Source organism: Lygodium microphyllum, chromosome 21 (genome assembly GCF_053477565.2).
Source record: "Lygodium microphyllum isolate KBCC chromosome 21, Lygodium_microphyllum_v1.1.10, whole genome shotgun sequence".
Taxonomy (NCBI): domain Eukaryota; kingdom Viridiplantae; phylum Streptophyta; class Polypodiopsida; order Schizaeales; family Lygodiaceae; genus Lygodium; species Lygodium microphyllum.
This window is the reverse complement of record NC_141155.1, coordinates 9,901,529-9,924,336: the sequence shown is the minus strand read 5'-3', so window position 1 is coordinate 9,924,336 and position 22,808 is coordinate 9,901,529. Positions and strand designations below refer to the sequence as shown.

Here is a 22,808-nt window from a genome sequence, read left to right as displayed (position 1 = left end):
TGTTGTCCACTATGAACAATAGGGATATGACTGTCAAAACTGAGTGAATGGAAGCTCAATCGAAGCCCGAAAGCATTCTAAGACATGTATCAAGTATGCATAAGTGTCAAGCGAACACTCGGGCATCAAATACCAAGCCTCGAAAGCATCAATGATAAGAGACGTATGCTTTTCCCAAATAAATGGCATTTAGCTCTTTTATTACAGCAATGAAATCTATGAGAAAATTGAGCCATATGTGTGCTCGAATCATTTCAAAAGCTTATACCATACCATCCAGGTACCAAACTAGCATCCTCGAAGTATCAAACATGCATTATCTAATTCAATGTTTGTTATCCATACTAGAACTATTCTATTCTGTGTGAAATAGAGAATAGAAAACTACATATAATCAACTTTGTGAGTACTCATATTTGTATATCTCATCATGCTCTTCGTTTCTAGCTTCTATAGAATGCCTAAATCCAATATTGTATGCAAAAGTTATGGCCAAAATACAACAGTGTTGTCAAGCTGCTATAGCTATCCACAACTTCTATAGCATGCTCTCTATCCAGTCAAAAATGAATATGCTCATTAGCTCAATAAGCACTCAACAAGGCTCAACTAAACCTTGGAAAGCTCCTCAACAAGTATAGAGTAAGTTGAAATAAGCCAGAAGAATGAAAGACTCAATGCATACCTCGAGAGAAAGAAACAATGGCTACCACAAAACCTTAAGTTGAATCTTTGAATTCAAGTTGAAGCAAAGGTTTAAGAAACTCCTCGAATGGTTGGCTCTGATAGTAATTGAAGGGAGTGAGCCCGAAGTGGAAGCATGGGGAGCGGAAGCAAGAACTATGATGGAAAGAGCAAGAGCAAGAGAGAGAGAGAGAGAGAGAGAGAGAGACACACACACACACATAATATGTGGGAACTCCAATAGTTGCAATGTGTGACGGCTAGCCTTCCCTTTATCCAAATGACACTGAAAGAATAATGAATGAACTAACAGTGATGGGCTCCTACCACCTGCAATGCATAGGTGTGTAGATACTGCGAGTGTAGTAATACACAGGCGGCTAGGCACAAGCGCCTTTACCCCCAACAACAGCAAACTACATGAGGGTAATTATCCAATATTAGGCATGTGTTACAAGAAACAAGAATGCTAGCGAGAAAGAAGTATATCAAGATTATTGGAAGAAAAATTAGAGATGCAATAGAAATGATCCTAAGAGATGGGAGCATGTGGATAGCATACTATGGAGCTGGAAACCAAGAGTCACAAATGGAATCACCTTACAGTCAGAAAACATATTGATTCCAAAGTCTATGAGGATCCCCAAATCTGTAGCCGCAAAAGCTCAAGCTAATTTAAAACTTGAAAGCTCTATTGGTGATAATTGTTGTTTAGATAGTGATGAAGAACTTCCAAATTCTTGAGGAATACTTTTCATGTCATCATGTTATTAGAGAAAATGACATGAGTAGAGTTTGAAAACTCTTTTTTAAAACATTAGAATATTCCTTGGCATCTCTAGTTGTGAACCCACCAAAGTTTGGGGGAGAATTGATTACTTGGAGTTAGAGTTTCATTAACTTTGGGCACCTCAAGTTGGTGATTAGGTTACCTATCCTTTAGTAGCCATCACTTTATTTGTTCTATGTAAACATTCCTTTAGTTTGTTGTACTAATTACTTCTATGCACATTAGTAGTACTTCCTATGGTTGTTTCTCATTCATTTGACATCTACTCATTCTTGAGTTCTTGTGTCTCCTTTTGAAAGAAACTTTAATTGTGCTTTGTAGGCTCATGTGAAAGTAATGATAAACTCAACTTTGAAAGTTCCAACTATATACTACTTAGATTTGGTTGTCATATTTTGAGTAACCTCCATCAATTTAGTACATCACTTATATAAAGATTTGTGCCAAAATCTTGAATACGTGCCAAAATTCCTATTGAGTCTTTGTAGGCTCTTGTACTTGTGGCTCACAACTCCGTTGGACGATGCTCTGATACTAGGAAAATATATGGAAAGAGAGGGAGCATGAGCTCTTGCAAGATACACAACACAAAATACACATAAGATAAAAAGTTGAAAATCCTAATCATTCTTTTTCTTCTTATCCATTACAATAGTCTGCCAAGAATAAAGAGAAAGTACAACATACATAATATACAAGTGATCCATAGTGTGAACATGCTAACTAGAAAACTGACTAGATAGATATCCCATAACTCAAGTAGGTGAACTATAAAGTATCACTAAAAACATATAGTGATGCAAGTACCAACCATGTCGATGATATAAATGTGGAAATTGACTGCCAAGTATGTAAGTATCACCTCGTGTTGAGCTTGGCTCAACAAAAATGTTTCATTTAGAAAATAACTTTACTTGTAGCATTGTTAGAGTTGGAAATACACAATTGTCACTTGCTAATGGTTTCTCTTTTCTACTTAAGAATATGTCATGTACCAAACTTAAATAAAATTTTAATAAGCACTAAACAGCTCGATGATTATGATTACCATGTGATCTTTGATAATGGCATTTGAAAGATATACAAAGGATTCCTAGTAGTTACTAAAATGCCAAAATTTAACATCATATACTCTTTACATGTACATAATGTAAAACACCACATTATAACTATCACAAAATAGCCATTTATATCACTTTGGCATCTTTATAATAGTGATATCATTTCTGCTCTAAAGAGTATCCAATAAAAATACATTTTTTATCATTTAGATCAAGCTACTTTTGTAGCTCATCCGACACATGAACATATGCTATACAACCACATACTTTCAAGTATGACACGTCAAGCTTTTTACTTGTAAAGCACTCTTCGACGAAAGTCATCCAACGAACTGCAACTATGGGAGTTCTATTCATAATATTAACAATAGTATGAATAGGTTTAAACCAAAAATATTTTTTTATATTTTTTTCAACCATCAATGTCCGTACAACTTTTGCAATATGACTTTTTCCTTTCTGTAACCCCATTTTACTATGGAATATACCTACAACAAGTAATGGTCTCTTTATCCCATGCAACCTCAAGAAGGCACTGAACTTGTTAGAGAGAGACTCTCCCCCTCGATTTGACCTCGAACCTCTTTGTTTCAGCAACCACCTTGAAAGTTTTGAAATGCTCAAACAAATCATTAGACTATGTCTATCACTAGAATAAAAGTTCTCACATTGGCAATATCTTTAGTCTTTCAACTTTTCTAATTTTAAAATATGTGAGCATTGTATGTATGGCGAACAAACTCAAGTGTCACAAAAAAAGATATTAATACTAGAAAATCCAAAGGTTTAAAATTGGTACATAATAATGTATATGGGCATCTTCATTATTTATTCTCCCTTGAAAGTACGTGACATTGTTGGGATAAAGACCAATGTCCAAACGCTAAGCAAGCACCCCTTGTATTAATGCACACTATATAGTCATATATAAGTGATAGTAATGAAAAATTAGGATAACTAAGTATCCACCAAAACTGTAAACGCTCACTCTCTCTCTCTCTCTCTCTCTCTCTCTCTCTCTCTCTCTATATATATATATATATATATATATATATATATATATGGAGGATCTTCTCTCCCCATCCCTTGTAGAAAGGCATCCTCCCAAATAAAAGGAGGGAGAGGAATGTGTGAGGGGAGAGAGAGAGATAGAACAATGAGAGAGAGACTGCTTTGGAGAGGAAAATATTCGACACTATGCTCAGTAAGGAATACATACCTCTCTCTCTCTCTCTCTCTCTCTGTGTATCCGAGAAATTGCTTAAGCTTGACATGTCAGTTGGGCTTCTTCCAAATGGTCCATTCATCCGGAGCACATAAAGCAAGCCGATATCAACCCCATTGCTACCTGTGAAGTCTTGATCGATTGAGCCAACACGTGGAAGGGTTGAAATGAGACCTCATCAAATATCGGAGGAGGAACTTCCCAAGGGTAAACCATGATTAACTGTGAAAATGGCAGGATTGTGGAGTATTTGTATTTGATGATATTGATACTAGTAATTGGGTAAACATATCGTCCGTTATTGTTTGCGTTTGCAGGGAAAAGGTAAGGATGGACGTCAGGACGCATGTTACTGTCGTATGTTTAGAATGCTTATATCGACTCACTATTATATCAAAGACAATCGTTGCCGTCTATCCTCGTCAATATGTGCCTGACGACCAGAAAGGCAACACAGTCGTCTACCCGAACTGGGTTTCATCCATTGAAAGAAGTGAGCTCAAAAGGAGGGCTTAAATTTTAGACACAGGTAGATATGACAGGCAAAAGCTTGAAGACAGGAGACAAATGTGTACAGAAAATCATGGTTCCAGCCTTGGGAAACCTTGTATATCCTATCAGGAAAGTCGTTCATATTACAAACACTTGTGGGATCAACCAATGGAACCAAAATTTACGAACTCGACACCTCTGCTGCCGCATCAATACAACAATCCTCCAGATGAGCTCACAACAGTTACTCTGTGTAGGCCACTTCACTCATCTCTGAAGTCATTAGATGAAGCATGCGCGTACTTTAGCAAGTGCTGCCGGACGATCAAAGTACTATTGCTTTTCAGCATCGAGCTTTGGCTGACCTGAACTCATCTTGGCAGGCAGCCATGAGGCAGTGATTGATCTTGCGCGTACTTTAGCAAGTGCTACCGGACGATCAAAGTACTATTGCTTTTCAGCATCGAGCTTTGGCTGACCTGAACTCATCTTGGCAGGCAGCCATGAGGCAGTGATTGATCTGCATAAACACACATCATTTTCCTTAGACTAACTGGACAACTTTCCGAAATTGACAAATTATGATCACATATCTTTACCAGTACCTCTGTCAGCCTAACAATCTCTTTGTGAGCCGCTGCCAGCAGACTATCTTTTACTAAGTCGCAGCCCGTTCTCTGCCAATTGTAGCTTTTAAGAACACTTGATTGTTTTCTCCCCTGCATGCTGGATATTTCTCTTGATTTGTCTTCCAGTCTCCTAGTCAAATCCTCAATCTTTGTCCCCTCGTATCTGCATCCTTCGTCTGAATAAGCTTTAGACGCTAAACCAGCATCATCAGTGCAAAGCTTGCACTTACCCAAAGCTTGCTGCTGTGATATCATATTTATCTCTGATGCATTCTCATGCGGACCTTTTGCAGTCTGCAATTCTGCCGGCTTGCGGGCATGGCCAATGTCTATTCCAGATGCTTGTTGGCTCAAATCACAGTATCTGTCTTGCCATCGCACCAGTAAAGCTTGCAGATTTTGAGTTCCACACTGCAAACTTGCCTGCAAAGAATAGCTGTAGAAAATTCAGTGTCTGACGAGGAGCAGTGTTGCATAAGGCACATGGTACAAAGTCATGAGAATCTTGCCAGTTCAGTGAGAGGGTGCTGCTTTTCAGCCCTCAACATAGCTCTGACCTGAAGAATGAAATGCACATTGCAACAAACCAAATTAGCACGCACGTTTTCAATCTTTGAACTGTATAAAGAACATGTGCCAGATCGTAACAAGAGTAGGATGATTGGACCTATAAACATCACCCAAGTGATGTGTGTTTAAACTGGCAAAACCTGTTTATGAACACTTTGCCAAATAATAATCAAACATCGTGTTAAGTAGACCTGTGAACATCACTGAGTGATATGTGTTTAAACTGGCGTAACTTGTGTCCAGTCTATAGAATGCCAAGAGTGATATATACCTTCTTCAAAATCTAGGGCTGAGAGGCTTTGAGTTATGATGCCTAAGATTTGTGAGTAAACTAACATCCTAAGATATGGGTTGGCTTTGTGGTTGCCTCCCTGATTGCTGGTATATATATCCTAATGGAATCTCCAATCTGACAAATGTAAGTTAAGTTTTAAAGCAGAACACACCTGCTGTATGCAAGCCAGAGCATTTCCTACAAGAATAGAATACATCAGGTGTATTTCTAGCTGAGCAAGTATCAAAGAGACTGGATGGATAATAACATTTTACGCAGAAACTAAGGGAATCGGCACATTCAATTCAATATAGGTGCAACATGGACCTTTGGCCTTTGATTGTTTAGAAAAAGAAAAGCTTTCTTGAAAGAGCCAGAAGCAAATTAAGCAAGAACACACCCACAAAATTTTGAATTTTGTAGAATTTTTGGTAAGAGCTGACCTTGAGAAGTTCGTGGTCATAGTTTTCTGTTGGTGCAACTGTTAGTTTGTTCTGCAACTCTGCAACCTGATATTTTAAGAATTGGATATGTTACAGCTTTACCGCGTACTTTGAATATGAAATCCAGTGATCTTCTTGGATCATCAATAAAAACAAAGGGAGTACAAATCATTTTTGGGAAATTATCTGTGCATGACTACCATGCAAGATACAAAAGTCCAGGCACAAATAAGAAGATATTAACCAAAAAGTAGAGCCCACTTCAATGGTTTCTGGTTTGCATGCAAGCAAGTTCACAGGAGCATGTGTTTATCTGATGCCTTCAGAAAAATCTAGAGGCCTGAAACATAGCAGATAATTTCAGAAATTTTAATATCATTGACCTGTTGTTCCAACCACTCATTATGAGTGGCCAGATCTTCCTTCTCTCTTTCCATTTCTTGCAAGCAATCATCAGCAGTCTGCACTACTCTGCTCTGAGCGTAAAAAGCAGTCAAAAGATCAGCAATTTGGTTGGTTTTATCTTCTGCTTCTTCCTGGGAATGCACGCGAAGGAACGCAACTGTAAGCTCCCATCCGCCAAGCAGAGGCTTAGTTGGATCATTGAGGCCTGTTATGTTTTCACTGCTGCTACCACTGTATGACTCAAAATAAAACAGACGTAGACCAAACCTTGGCAGCTTCAAGAGATTTCTGCAGCTCATTCAACTCTTGCTGAGAAAATCTGAATGATTCCTTGGAAGCATTAGAAGGATCTTTTAACATTTTTTCCTGTTGATCAAGCCCCAAATTAGAAAGACACTTGTTTGAATAAAACCACTAAAGTTTATGACATTATACTTGAAGTGCAGTAAAGACACCAGGTTCTCTATCTGCTCCTTCATTGCATGCAGCTGTCCAGCCCTTGCCTGTGCACACAGAATATTAAACTCATTTCCACAATCAACATTGAACATTGTCGTTGATGATTTATGTGATGAGTACAGAATTAAGTCTCAATGGTTCATTTCCTCATACATTGTATAGAGCACGACTTTCTGCAGCCTCTATTCTGAGCCTTTTTGTTTCTTCCTCTTGAGCTTTGATTAATGCAGAGGCATGCCTCTTCACCTTGAATGGATAAAAATATAGCCCAATTTTACAGCTCATACATGTATCAGAACTTTGACAAACAGGTCATTGAATCCTCCAGAAACCACAGCATAAGTTACTGGTTCAAGTATTGATAAAAGTGCATTAGAGATAACCTTGTCTAGCTCCATAGTTGCCTCACGAGCTGCAGCCACTGCTTCCGCTGCCTTGGCAGTTTGACTGCATACCTCCTTCGAAATTTCTAAAACCATTTTGGCACGAAGTTTGTCGAGGTCCCTTCTCTCATCTTTTGAAGCTAATCATTCAAAAAATTAATGCTTATCAACCTAATACCCAAGTTGTCTGGAAGACAGAACCAGAAATGATTATGTGGAAAAGGTCACTCACTATCAGCACAATCTATGCACTTCTGTGACCAACACGCAAAATTTTTGTGAAGTGTAACTTGTAATTGCATGGCAAAGAAAACAAAGAAGAGTTTTGGAGACAAACAGATTGATAGCAGGCATTCAAGCTCTTGAACCCGTGATTGAAGGTTGGCTGCTGCAGCTTCAACCTCTGCTAGATATCTCCTTAAGGACTCGGTCTCCTGCTCACTTTCAATGCGGGCACTGTTTTCACAGTTAATTTTAGGCCTTTCTGAACAAGCTAAAATAAAGCTAGTTAAGTTTCCTAACCCTCCTATATGCCCCCCCCCCCCCCTTTTTTTCTTTTTTTTTTTTAAAGATGACTTCATACAGATGGGAAACAGTCATCACGAACTTTTCTAAGTCCAAAAAATACACATGGAAACAACAAACCAAATAACAAGATATTCACACTGGAAGCTATTTTAACATTGCATGCTAGATTCTCTACTTCACATGCACAAAGGTATTTATGATAAGATCTAGTGAGATCCCTTTGGCATATGTTTCTGTAAGCTCACTCAAGTCTAGAGACGTCAAAGAGCCTAGGTTTTAGGTTTCTTGTTTTAAGCACTTTGGGCTTCCTTGTATGACGGACATTTGGGTCTCTCCTTGTGGTCCTCAGTGTACATTCAGAAGCAACAGTGCAACTGTGAGAGAAGGAGAGAACACAGAAATGAATACAAAACCTGAATAATGGTGAGGTGAGGAAAAACAGACTGCGTACAACACTGATGAAGATGGAATGGATCCCTGCACGAGTGCCAAAGAAGGCAGGATAAGTGAGGGTCCCATATGAAGGAGAGGGAGGAGAGACAAAACATGGTGGCCAGAAGGAGGCTGCAAACAGCAGCAGGCAATGGAGACAATGATGAAGATGATCACAATGATAGCAAAGACTGAAGTTAAGACAGCAAAGTGTATAGGCACAAATGACCAAACTGGCCAGCCCACTGTAAAGGTCGGACCACTTCAAACTGGTTAAAACAGGCCACAGCCTCTAGAATCTCGGTGAAAGGATGAAAAAGTGCCTACTGCTAGGGAGAAAAGTCCAAAAAGTGATGACTAACCGCAGTCTAAGCAAAAGACCTGAAAACTGTTCAACAGCTACAAAGAAAGTAACAATCAAGGCTGCTACACAACTACCAATGCTGCACGACAACCAAGCATCACAACCGAAGCTGCCTAAACATGTGGGCATGGCAGAGAGATCAGTGCAAAGTGCTACCTCCATCTAACATGCCATGGATCATAGTGACATGGAACAGCCATTTTCTAACTTCCCGTCACAATCCCATGCTGTCCCCGTAGACCCAATCATGGTGACATGGATCATATCATCATAGTGATATGGAACGGCCATTTTCTAGCTTCCCATCCCAATCCCATGCTGTCCCCACAATCGCAGTCTCATCCACATTTGGAGCCGCCCCTCTCATGGTGACAAGGAACAGCAATTCCTGTAACCATCCCCATTTGTGACCCATGTCATGAATAACTATGTCAAGGATAAAAACACTGATGGAAATTGAGATACTTGGATGTTTGGAACTTGGAGCTCTTTTGGAAACACAGCATCTCATTATGGAGCCCACATGCCTCCTAGCATGGAAGGCATGAGCCTAGTTTGATGGACCTCCCCATAACCTGTGTTCATTGCTTGAAATGCCTTAGTTGGCACAGATTGTCACACTTGCTAGAATCATCCTGCCCCACTTTGCACCGCCTTGTTTTGAAGGAATGTAGTGAAGGGTGACGCCCTAGGTAGCAATATTTCCCATGTAGTCCAAGTCCAAGTAGCAATATGGGGAGGAGCGCAATATCATCAAGCCTATGATGCAAGGACCATTCCCCTTGCAATGAGAACTTGTATTTGACCCGCTTTGGTCAAGTCTTTCATAGGGATGTGCAAGTAAAGAAGGGAGCCATTGCTAAGATTATCCATATTACCCTTGCCTGCAGTAAGACCCTAAAGGTCAAATCCATCTATACATTCCATGAGTGAGTTAGGTGCCCACTTGATGGTTAGCATCAAATTTCCCACCTATAAGATAGGGGTCATTTCCTTTGCTGTCATCATCTTGATTTGACCCCCTATAGGCCAAATTCTTCAAGTGATTGTTGGGAATAAAGACCCTCGTGCCTTTAAATGTGCTCGGGTGTGAACACACCCTTAGCACTTGTACTTACATATATATATCTATCTAAAAACCTAAACTGGTACACTCGTCATTGTACCCACAAATCGTACACACTCTCTACTCTGCTCTCTCTCACTCTCTCTGTCTCTCCGCGTATAAGGAACAACAACAGTCTCGATCTTCGTTCCTCCTAATCACTACAAACTAGTATCAGAGCGGGCAAGAGACAGCTCAAGTGTTGCAAGAGTCTCAAGTGGACTCGACGAGCAGCAATCGACAGGTTGTGCAAGCAGCCATTGAATAGGTCGTCAGGCAAAAGGCATGTACAGCTCAGGTCGTGCTAAAAAAAAGTAACTGGCGTGTGTGACAACCGAGCAGTCTAGTTGACTAGGGAACGAGCGTCAAGTTGAAGACCAATAGATAGTGACCAAACCAGGGAGCAAGCGTGGCAGCGTGGTAGTGCTGACGATAGACGCTGTGCGGTTCAAAGGCGCGACTGGACGACAACTACGGTTGGTCAACGGGAACGGATCCGTCATTTTCCCCTTGAAAATTTTTAATTTTTTCAAAGGTTTCCTGCAAACAAGTCCTTTGCCCATTGACGGGTGTTCATGCGTGTAGGCACAATCAGGATTTTGGACAAATTTAAGCCCAAAAATTTGGGGCTTTTCCCGAATTGGGAATCTTAACACAAAACTGTACAATCCGACTCAAAAATTGCAAAGTCAGTGCACATTTACCCGGGAATTTCGGGGCTTTTCACATTTTAGTGAAATTCTTTCAATTTCACTGAAATTAGTGCATGCAAGACTTGGAAAATTTGGGGATTTGTCCAAATTTGGTGCGAGCAAGTTACAATGGTGATATCTGTATCAAAAATTGCAGGAATTTATGACGTTTTGTCCTCGACATTTGGGGTTTTACATGTACATGCACAAATTGGGCTGAAATTTACTCAATTTCTCTACATTGATGCACATTGGACCCCGTGCAATTTGGGGCTTTTGCAATTTGGACAAACTTTGTGCACCATTTGGTCATTTTATGTACATGCAAGTTCAATTTCATGTAATTTGGACATCCAACACTTGGAAAATTTGGGGGTTTTGCTGAAATTGCTCTATTTTAGCAAAATTGGTCTGTTATATGCATAACAAAGAAAATGCAGATGTGTGATTGATGCTTTAAGCACAAAATTTTGGAGCTTTTGGCTGTGCATGTCAAATTTTATGCCCATGGGTACATGTACAACAAAAATTGCAGCTAAAATTTGGGATTTCTCATGTAATGTGATGCATATGCCCTTGGAACAGCTGTAATCAGTTGTGGAATGCTATAGCACATGGTTTGGTGCTTTTGAAAATTTATTTACAGATCTGAAATCTCTGCTTCTACGTGGTCATTTATTGCTGGTTGGTACTTGTTTGTACCTTGGTCACTTGGGTGACAGTTTCGGCCTGCATTTGCTGATTTTTTTGTCACGTTTGGGCTGAAAATCATGGCTGGTAGCAGTGACAACAGTATTCTCATCCACATAAAGAAGCTTGAAGGAGCACATAACTTTGCAGTTTGGCAAAAACAGTGCTACAATATCCTGTTGCAAAAGAAGCAGGCAAAGCCGATTAAAACCAAAGGGACAAAGCCCATGGACATGGAATAGGAAAATTGGGATGAGTTAAATGAGCTTGCACGCTCAACCATCGAGCTATCGATTTCTTATGCCTTGCTGTTTAATATTGAAGGTTTGGATTCTGCATATGCTATATGGACTAGACTGGAAGAACTGTATGCACAGAAGAGTGCTGCAAGCAAAGTGTATTGGCTGAAAAAGCTTATGGATTTGCGTATGAAAGAGGGTACAGCAATGTCTACTCACTTGAGTTTAACTCTATTTTCAGCCAATTGGTGACCTTGAAGTTCTTGATTGATGAAGAATTTAAGGCTACGTTCTTGCTTTGTACTCTTCCAAAGAGTTGGGATACATTCAAGACTGCTATGAGCAATTCGAATGCGATTTTTTTGTATGCTGATGTAGAGAGTACTCTACTCATGGAAGACATGAATCGGCAGAACAATGCATCCAATAAGTCTTCTAGTGCCTTGCATACTAGGGGCAGATCATAGCAGAAAGGCAAATCTGATAGCAAGGGACGCAGTAAATCACGTGGCAAAGATATACCATTGTGGTAAGAAGGGTCACTTTAAACGTGATTGCTACAAATGGAAGACATAGAAAGAAAAGGGCAAGAAGACAGATAATAGCAAAGAAGAGAAGAAAGAGGGTCAACCCAAGAAGAGCAGTGTCAAAATTGAAGAGGTGAATGTAGTCACTCGTGACAGTGAGGACAGTGGGAATGACGTACTTTTGGTCTCTTCACACTTTGGTGCACATGCTTTACTTGCACATACAGATGAGGACATGCATGCCTAGATTCTCGATTCAAGTACTTTCTTTCATGTCACCCCTTATCAAGAGTGATTCTCTGCCTATACAGGTGGTCGACATGGTGTTGTCCATCTTGGAAACAACTATGCATGTGACATTGCAGGTGTTGGCAGTCTGAAGTTGCAGTTTCAATATGGCTATGTCTTCACACTTCAACATGTACGACATATACCTCAGGTCAAAAAGAGCTTGATTAGCACAGGGCAGCTAGATGATGATGGTTTTCATACCACCTTTGGTGATGGAAAATGAAAGAGCTGTAAGGGATCTAGAGTGATTGCCAAAGATTGTAAAAATGATACTTTGTATCCTCTCCATGTATCTAGTGTGAGTGATCATGTTGTTCCCGTGACCGAGCAGCCAAGCGCTTCTTTATGAAATGGAAGATCTGTAAGGGATCTAGAGTGATTGCCAGAGGTTGTAAAAGTGATACTTTGTATCCTCTCCATGTATCTAGTGTGAGTGATCATGTTGTCGCCGTGATCGAGCAGCCAAGCGTTTCTTTGTGGCATGGCCGATTGGAACACATAAGTCAAACAAAAATGAAAGTGCTTTCTTATTTGGGTTACTTGCCTTGTCTTGTTTGGGTTACTTGCCTTGTCTTTGTTATGCTGATTTTGAGCATTGTGATCACTTTATTTACAGTAAACATGCACATACGTCTCACAAAAAGTCCCTTTTATTGAAATTTTATCCTCTAGAGTTAGTACATTCAGATGTATGTCAGATACCAAGATTATCTTTAGAGAAAAAGAAATATTTTGTCACCTTTGTGGATAATGCTACACGGAAGGTATGGGTTTATCCTTTTCGTAGTAAGGATGAAGTACTTGATAAGTTTAAAAAATTATTGACATTGGTTGAAAATCAAATTGATAAGACACTCGAGTATCTTCACTCTGATAATGATGGGAAATATGTGTCCAAGGCCTTTCAAGCATTTCGTGACAGCAAAGGGATAAAGAGGGAGCTCACTACCCCTCATAATCCACCCCACAATGAAGTTGCAAAGTGTATGAATCAGACCATACAAGATAAGGTCCATATAATACTGTCTCATACTGCATTACCCCATGGTTTTTGGACAGAGGCTGTTATGACAGTCGTACACTTAATTAATCGATCACCAAATAGATCTTTGGGGGGGGGGGGGGGGGGGGGGGGGGGGGGGGGGGTCGGGCAAGCCGCCTTCATATGCTCACCTGAAAGTGTTTGGCTACGAGACTTTTGTGCGCATTCGTAAAGAAAAACGCAACAAACTTGAGCCAAAGTCCTGTAAATGCATTTTCCTAGGATACGATAACGAGGGTGAAATGGGGTATAGACTATGGGATCTCAAGAAAAGAAAAGTAATACGCAGCAATGATGTTATTTTCCAAGAATATCGCATGCATGAACAGCCCGAAAAGACTCAGGAGGTCCGTAAGGCTGTATTCCAAAAAGAAATACCTTTTAAACAGCAAAATGTGCCCGTTGTACAAAAAGCAAATACTTGCTATAAATGAACCTGTAAATGCAAAAAATAATACTGTAAATGATCAGCCAGCTATTGCCCATGATAATGAGCCACTACATGTGCAAGAACAACCAGGACAGCAAGCTGTTAATGTTGATTTGCAAGACAACAAGCTGAAAATGCTCAACACCCAGCAAACAATGATCATTGGGTTAGGAGATCATCTAGGGCTACTAGACAACCTGATAGATTCATTCCTGGTGCAAATAATGTGGCTAATTATGTCATGTTGACTAACTGTGGTGAATCGTCTTGCTTCAAGAAAGCAGTGGACAGACAGGACAGCAAAAAATGGTATAAAGCCATATTGTCAGAGATGGAATCTCTTGAGAAAAATGGCACTTGGGACTTGGTGCAGCTGCCTAAAGGGCAAAAAACCCTTCCATGCAAATGGATTTACAAGATGAAGATCACTTCTGGTTCCTCCCCAAAGTACAAAGCAAGATTGGTTGCAAAGGGATACAAGTAAGAGCATGGAATTGACTTTGATGAGATTTTCAGGAGTTGGGGATCAGTAGGGAGTCAGCAGATACTGGGCCAGACGCCACAGGGTATGGAGGGCATTTACTTGAGCTTGGTAGTAGACATCATCTCGTTATTTATAACGGGATGGCACGATGGCCATATTCAAGAGGTCTTACATGCTTCCCACATGGGGGGACGAGAGTACTGTAGATTATCTGCTCGGACCGATCGATGGGATGCATACTATCGAGTCCTTCGGACTTGGGAGACTTCCACTCAGTGCCAATCACACCTTTCTCAGTTTCTCACTCCTCATCTCATTACCATCACCACCTGTAGATATCATACCCCACATGCATACTACCATACACTTCACCCATGAGCTCTCACATGTCTACTCAGCATCTGGAGGAGCACATCACGTCACTTGATCCATACGCACCCCTTGATACAGTGACCACTGATATCACACGCATTCTGCATAATTCTGCTACACTCAGTTTTCCACATCACACATACACGCACCCCCCTCGGACCGGTACCATGCCACAGAACAGGTGGTATGATGATGAGTGCAGAGATCTACGTCGACAGCTACGCGATTTGGAGGCTAGAGGAGAGATCACACACAAACAAGCGCAGAGACGCATGCACCGCTTGACCCGCCGTAAAAAGCGGGAATGGGAGCAGGAGAGATATTGGGATATATACCACCTTCTTCTGAGCAGAGATTGTGCAGAGGCATGGAGGCAGATCAGAGAACCACACTTACCCACACCGATACATGACCCTGCAGTATGGCATGGATACGCACAAAGTTTATATCATGTACCCGCACAGCCGCTGATACCCACACCATGTACACCGAGACCAGGTATTTCATCCTTTTTCACCACTAGTATGGTGAAACATGCTATCTCACGGTTACAGCATGGCCGCGCTCGAGACCAGTTTGATCTTCAAGCAGAGCATATTATATATGGCAGAGACACATTGGCTCCACTCATTGCTCACCTCTTCAACCGTGCATTGTCTGAGGGGTTCCCTGACTCGTGGACAGAGCACACCATTGTATCTATCCACAAGTCAGGGGATCCTATGGATCCTAACACATATAGGACCATCATGATTGGACCAGTTTTGGCCAAACTTTATGGCACGATGATGGAGGAGGAGCTCAGCACGCTGGCAGAGAGAGAGTGCATGCGCACACCCGGACAGGCAGGGTTCAGACGGGCATTTTCTACCATAGACCACATCTTCACTCTCCGTTGTCTGATCGACCAGACACGAGTAAAGAAACAGAGATTGTACTGTTGCTTTGTGGATTTCCGCAAAGCCTTTAACACAGTTCCGAGAGAGAGGCTTTTCAGACGCCTACTTGATTTGGGGCTGGATGATGACATGATGTGGGGTATTTATACACTATATGAGCGGGTTACTAGCAGAGTCAAATGTCCGGGAGGTATATCAGATCCCCTTGTGAGCACCATTGGTGTGAAGCAAGGATGCCCACTCTCACCGACTCTATTTGGGCTATACATTGATGAGATAGCAGAGTTTATTCAACAGCGAGCCGGTGGAGGTATAGATCTCAGTGGAGCCACAGTTCATATCTTACTATATGCAGATGACATTGTGTTGGTCTCAGACTCAGCTCAGAGATTACAGCAGCATTTATTAGCATTGGATGATTTTTGCATACAGAGAGGCGTGACAGTGAACCTTGGTAAAACCAAGGTTCTTATATTCCATACATCAGCTCAGATACGCAGACAGAGTATTTTCATGGCAGCAGGAGGGAGTATTGAGGTCACTGGATCATATGTATATTTGGGAGTCACCTTTACAGCAGCTTCAGGGACTTTCTCGATGACACAGGCAGCTCGTGACCGCCTCACTAGAGGATACTCAGCATTGGCTCTTATGGAGCGATAGTGTCATCAGGCACATTTCCAGGAGACCCGCACCAAGGGGTGGCTCTTTGATACTCTAGTCACTCCAGCACTGATGTATGGAGCAGCTATATGGGGGCCAAGCCTTGCCGATTATGTATGGACATTGATGGAGAGACCTCAGGTGATCATGATATCTAGATTGATTCGCAGCAAGGCCTCAGTCCCACATGACATTGTGCGAGCAGAGCTTGCCACACCGCCCATGCTAGTCGAGGCATTATTTCAGACAGTCTGCTTCCTACACAGATTTCAGGATATGGACAAAGATCGCATTGCATATAGAGCATATATGGCATCTCAAGAGATGGCTCGAGAGGGGGATACCACATCATGGTATGCACAGACTAGAGCTTGGTTTGACAGACATGGGTTGGACATTGATAGACTTTTATATGATACTCAGGCTCCCACTTACACCCTCTCTCTCTCTGAGAGGAACAGAGTCATCAGACAGGAGATATGGCATATTTATATACAGAGGACATAGGTCAACCCTGCACAGCCACTGCCATCGAAGATGGCACATTATTATACACAGTTCTTAAGGATATCAGAGCAGGGATTCATAGAGATTCCGAGATATATGCAGATCTATATGCCACATCGATTGAGAGTTCTTATTGGACAGCTCAGGGTATCATCACATCAGCTTATGATTGAGAGTGGCAGAGCCAGTGGCATCCCGCGAGAGGAGAGGATATGCCCCCTTTGCAGATCAGAGGTGGAGAGTGAGGAGCATTTTGTTCTCAGATGCCCGGCATACTCAAAGTTGAGATCTAGATACACATTGAGCAGCTCACTTCAAGGATGTATGACTGATATGGATCAGAGATCATTTGGCCGTTTTCTGAGAGAGGCATGGCACATCAGAGAGCAGAGCACACAGCGGGTCCGAATCAGAGAGGGGCCCACCCAGACGACTATTACACAGTTCTTTCAGACAGACAGAGTGAGAGCTACTGTACCAGCCTCCAGCCAGACCTCCGGGCTCACACTACAGCAGACTGAGGACCAACGTACCCGACGTCGCACGAGGATCCGTGGGTTTCGGACCCCACAGCCACACCGACAGGAGATCCGGAGGATTCTTGATCTACATCGACAGCAGACTGAGATCCGACGATACTCGACACATTGGATCTCAGATCTCCAGTTTGCTCTTTCTCCACCGCCGATGTACCACATCCTGCATCCAGGAGGGATCACCTGCTATTAGCGACTTCGACGACTGCTACTACATCCCAGGATAGTATATCTCCCTACATCTGTTACATATACATATCGCACCACTTTATCACAACCGACAGTTGTTTCCCTATCACAGCCGACATTTGTTCTCCTTTTGTAGCCATTATCTGGAGTACCAGAGCTACATACGCACATACACATACACGACACTTATCACACTCACAGCACCGTATTTTCAGTTTCCAGTTTTTAGCTTTTCATTCAGCACTTTTATTTTGGATAGCTAGACCTCATCAGTTGTATCACAGTTTGTCTCATAGGCCAGTTTTGGTCTTTAGAAGACGTTAATATAACTTTCTTTCTTTCTTTCTTTCTCCTGTAGTCAAGATGACTACATTGAGAACCATTTTAGGCTTGGTTGCAGCTGAAGATATGGAGCTCATACAGATGGATGTAAAGATTGCATTCTTACATGGTGATCTACATGAAGACATATATATGCAGTAACCTGAAGGATTTGTTGAAAAAGGGAAAGAAAAGATGATATGTAAACTCAAAAGGGGTTTGTATGGGCTAAAACAAGCACCAAGAGAATGGTATCATAAATTTGATACATTTATGCAATCTCAAGGTTTCTATAAAAGTCAAGTAGATCACTGCTTGTACACTAAGAAGACAACAGATGGCAACCTGATTATCTTGGTTTTGTATGTTGATGACATGCTGATTGCTGGCAAGGATACTCATGCCTTGGACTCACTGAAGCAAAGTCTTCATGGTAGCTTTGACATGAAGGATCTTAGTAATGCAAATCACATTATTGGTATGCGAATACTTAGAGATAGGTCAAAAGGATTGCTCTATCTATCTCAGCAAGAGTATATCTCCAAAGTTTTACAGCATTTCAATATGGAAGAGGGGGGGGTAGTAGGAGGGGGTAACAATTGGGGTTCCATTGCCTCCATATATGAAACTCAATGCAAAGGACAGCCCTACATCTGATGATGAGAAGGCTGAAATGGCCAAGATACCATATGCTTCAATTGTTGGCAGTTTGATGTATACTATGGTTGCTACACGTCCTGACATTGCCTTTGCAATGGGAGTGGTTAGCAGATACATGGCAAATCCTGGTAAAAAGCATTGGGAAGCAGTGAAAGGTATTATGAGATACCTCAAAGGCACAAAGGAGTTGTACATCTGCATTGGAAAGCAGAAGGCATCTGTTGTTAGCTTTACGGATGCAGACTATGCTGGTCATGCGGATTGTAGAAAGTCCACTTCTGGGTATGTGTTTACTTTCACAAGAGGAGCGGTCTCTTGGATCTCCAAGCTACAAAAGTGTGTTGCATTGTCTACTACAGAGACAAAGTATGTGGCTACCACTGAGGCATGCAAGGAGACTTTATGGCTTTCACGTCTGGTGGGAGAGCTTGGCATTACAGAGTTACCTGTTCTCCATTGTGACAATCAGAGTGGTATCATGCTAGCACAGAATCCCGTCTTTCATGCGAAGACGAAGCACATACAGATGAAGTATCACTTCATTAGAGATGCACTTGCAACAAGAGCATTAAGCTTGTCAAAGTGCATACAGATGATAATCATGTGGACCTTCTCACGAAGGGTCTTCCAACAAAGCGGTTTGCTCATTGCCGACAAATGATGGAAGTTGGATAGATATATGTATTTCAGCTTTGTACGTACCTAGACTTAGCTCATTGTTTTCTCCTCTTAAGGCACATTGCCTTTAGGTGGGAGGTTGTTGGGAAGCCCTCGTGCCTTTAAATGTGCTTGGATGTGAACACATCCTTAGTACTTGTACTTACATATATATATCTATCTAAAAAACCTAAAGTGGTACACTCGTCATTGTACCCACAAATCATGCACACTCTACTCTACTCTACTCTCTCTCGCTCTCTTTGTCTCTCCGTACGTAAGGAACAACAACAATCTCGATCTTCATGCCTCCCGATCACTACAACGATTGCCCAATACTCGAACAAGTTGATATTTTAGCTGCCTCTTTTATTAGTTCAATATGTATCATGGGCTCTAGGCACTATGGTTATTACACTTATCGTATTCCTCCTAAGTTGTAGTGTGAATGTTCCCTTATCTATGGGCACTTTGTACCTTCTATTTGGAGAAGGATTTTTTCCTTGTGTGAACACTTGCAATGTCAATAAAGGACAGTAAATGAATCTGTGACAAGGAGACTCAACTGCAGTGATACAAAAGATACAATTACCATTGGAGATATCCCTACGGTGAAGAGTCAATGCAAGGGAAAGGCCACCCACTGATATTCTCCAAATAAATACCATACACTTGAATATGTCTTGTTGATCCATTCCTCCATCATTGTCAATTTCCACCAAGCTTTAGATTTGTGCAAGACCCAAAGTGTATTGGTTTTGCAACCATGAGTGATCTTGAGATATGAAATGAGAAATCTGGTTAACCAAAGAAGACTCAAGGGTCATACACCTTGCAAGGTCCCAAACCTACCAAGGACAATCAAAATCCAAGACAAGAAATGGTTGCCAATCTTGCATAAGATTGGAGACCTTGCACCAAAGCTCATAGTAGCCACGAGGAACCCAAAAGACCCGTTTGATAGTGTGAAAAGACATGTGTGCCTCGAGACAAGAGGGTGGCATCAACCACTGAGGCCAATCCAAGATGAGTCGTGCGATTAAACTTAGGTCTTTGCTTCAATTTGTCGTCCCAAGAAAGTAGGTGAGACATGGCCAGAATTTCCATCTATAACAAATTGGTAACCAATCTATCCTCTATTGGATGCCATTGAACTTTGCAAAGCACCATTTTTTATGAGCACACCAAATGGTTGAGAAGGACTAAAGCAAATGAAGAAAACGGAACCTCAACCAACAAGCACATGTCACCACGAACCTTGACTCTTCGTATTACCATGCCAAAGGTTCCAATCCTTGAGAGAAGCTTGGATAATAATAGTCCATGGTGGTTTGGCAACACACATCACCTTTAAAAAAAAGTTACGTTGTCCCACCTCTAGTCTCTAACGCTAGAGCATTTGTCGATACTCTATCCCAAGTTACTATAAACTCAAGTCAACTTAGGCTTTAATATCCAACAATCAACCATGGCTGCTTAGCATTTATTGGACTTTTCAAGATATCAAAGCCATAAAGTTTGAAAAGATTTGTTGGAACCATTCAAGCTTGGAGGTCAATATCTTTAGGACTTCAAATTTCTTTAATCGACATTAATGATTGAAGAGAAGATGTGGCTATGAAGATATGCTAGGGTTTGCAAAAGAAAACAAAGTCTACAACCACAATTGAAACATCGTGAATACAAACACTAGTAAAAAACACAAAACTATTGTATGAAGATAAATTGAACGGATGAAAAGTACCAAATATTGAATGAATAAATGATAAAGGAATGTGTACACAAAGCTCAAGGGCGAAGCTATCCAACAGCCAATCACTCTTGTGGAAGCAAGTTGAGATAGGTTGGAGTGTATCGTTGAAACCGGTCTATGTCTCACATAAAGCAATAGTCCCTTCAATTAATACCTGGTTTTTTCACATACACACAAACAGAGACCTCACTCCCTTGCTCAACACCAGATTGGCCCCAAAGTCCAACGCCCCTTTCGGTATTTCTTTATCAATTAAAAGACGGAAAGTTACAAAAAGAAAAAAATTCTGAAGTACAAAGCCTGTGAATAGTTGGCTTTCATTTTTTTTGAGTAAATTTCAGCTGCATGAGGACAATACAACATATCTAGAACAACGTCCCAAGTAGAAAAGAACACTTTCTGTGACCGTAACTCAATAATTCAAGTGTAGAATTGCAATCTGCAAAACTTTGTATTTATTGTTTTTCACATGTTTCTTGACTTCTTCTCAGCCTTATTCCATTCCAGATCTGTTCCATAAACCCTTTGACCCTGGCATCATTCCAACAGTAAAACAATCCCACAAATGGCACTAAATCAGAGCTGAAAACCCTGTTCTTGTGTGGATGGTCATCACTTTCTTTAGTTCCTACATTGGAGAAGCAATCAACTGCTCTTGAACTTGAACTGCAAGGCTCTTGCCTCAACAAAAGAGCAAAGAAAACACAGAACTATGCATTTGATTGTATCATCCCATCATGCAAAGCATTTCCTCTGAGAATAAAGAGAGAGTTGACTAGAGGGAGCAAGTTCTACCTTTGTACATGAGTCAAAGACGAAGAAGTACTCTCCATAGCTGATATGCTTGCAGCAATCTACCCTCAACCAAAAAAAAAAAGCTCAAATATGCCGCTCCTGCATTCAGCGTTGCTACTCTTTGTCTTTTGGAAATTTGTGCCCAAATTGTGACACATGGCATACACGTAACAATTTTCCCATTTAAACCTTCCGCTCTAAAATTCTCCATGATCGATGCAAAATTTGACCTCGGCACAGATCAGAGAATTAATACTTGTGCAAAACGAAGATGATGACGCAAATAGATTCCGAGGTCCAAAAATAGTAACTCCCTAAATTTTAGAGATGGTGACCCTTGCATTCCTCAAACTGTTCTGAGCAATTTTTTTCATTGCAACCACATCAAAAAGTGTAATGTGACTCAATTACGGTGACTTTTATTATGTGGACATTCTCATATGTGCATCTTCTGTCTTGGCCAAACTCATTGTCCTGCACCATCTCCAATGGCTAAGCACACAATTCCAAACCACTAGTATTCTATTCTTTAGTGCCCATTCAATCCGGTTCCAAGACTCAGACAAACCATTAGTCCAATTTTTCCCAATGGCTGCCTCTTTTGGCCATAAAAAGATCGTGGCTTAATCCAAGAGAACTCTAAGGGATAAAAGAAAAAACAACTAAAGAAAAAATATATATATATTTATATAAGTAAATAAGGAAAGCAACTGCAAAAAGTATCACCACCTAGTGACAAACCCCCCTTCCCTCTTGAAAGAAACAAGCGACCTCGATTGCATGCCACACATGCTACCAGATGACACAAAACGATAACAAGATTCTCTATGTTATTAGTGCCATCGCATGTATCACTTGCACAAGGCGATAGCACATATCCCCGAACTATTAGTATCACATGTATAACCATTCAACTGAAGTGTAACAAATACAACTTCAAAGCACTAAGATTTCATTCAATGATACACATGTTAATGCTAAGTGTAAACCATACATTGTGCATTATTCAATGAGATGCAACATTCAACTGTACAATAGAGAATGTACATTGCTTCCAAAAGCTTTCTAAGTCACTATAGGTTCCCTGAGACTTGAAAAGGGCCATAGTTACGCATACTATGCTTTGGAAACAAACGTTCCTCGCCCTTCCGTTTTCTCAAACGTCCTTTTCAAAACGCAATAAGACTCAATTATCCTTTTTGAACAAGAGTTCCCGA

The 22,808-nt window shown here is 41.1% G+C and overlaps 1 protein-coding gene across 10 annotated transcripts in view; it reads right to left on the bottom strand.

Annotated features, from left to right (window-relative positions):
• Positions 1 to 4,257: 4,257 nt before the first annotated feature.
• Positions 4,258 to 22,808, bottom strand: part of LOC148017734 (uncharacterized) — a 76,544-nt gene continuing 57,993 nt past the window's right edge. For 3 of the 10 annotated variants that reach the window (XM_087661849.1, XM_087661847.1, XM_087661853.1), the window contains 10 exons: positions 7,753 to 7,871; positions 7,416 to 7,555; positions 7,186 to 7,278; positions 7,029 to 7,076; positions 6,841 to 6,939; positions 6,552 to 6,704; positions 6,169 to 6,234; positions 5,391 to 5,438; positions 4,858 to 5,304; positions 4,259 to 4,772 (listed from right to left, as the gene is read on the bottom strand). In XM_087661849.1, coding sequence (XP_087517975.1) covers positions 4,710 to 4,772; positions 4,858 to 5,304; positions 5,391 to 5,438; positions 6,169 to 6,234; positions 6,552 to 6,704; positions 6,841 to 6,939; positions 7,029 to 7,076; positions 7,186 to 7,278; positions 7,416 to 7,555; positions 7,753 to 7,871 — 1,276 coding nt within the window. In that variant the 3' untranslated portion in view covers positions 4,259 to 4,709. Of the gene's footprint in view, positions 4,773 to 4,857; positions 5,318 to 5,390; positions 5,439 to 6,168; positions 6,235 to 6,551; positions 6,705 to 6,840; positions 6,940 to 7,028; positions 7,077 to 7,185; positions 7,279 to 7,415; positions 7,556 to 7,752; positions 7,872 to 22,808 lie in introns of those variants that run through there. The other 7 variants (XM_087661851.1, XM_087661850.1, XM_087661855.1 and 4 more) reach the window with 7 other exon arrangements.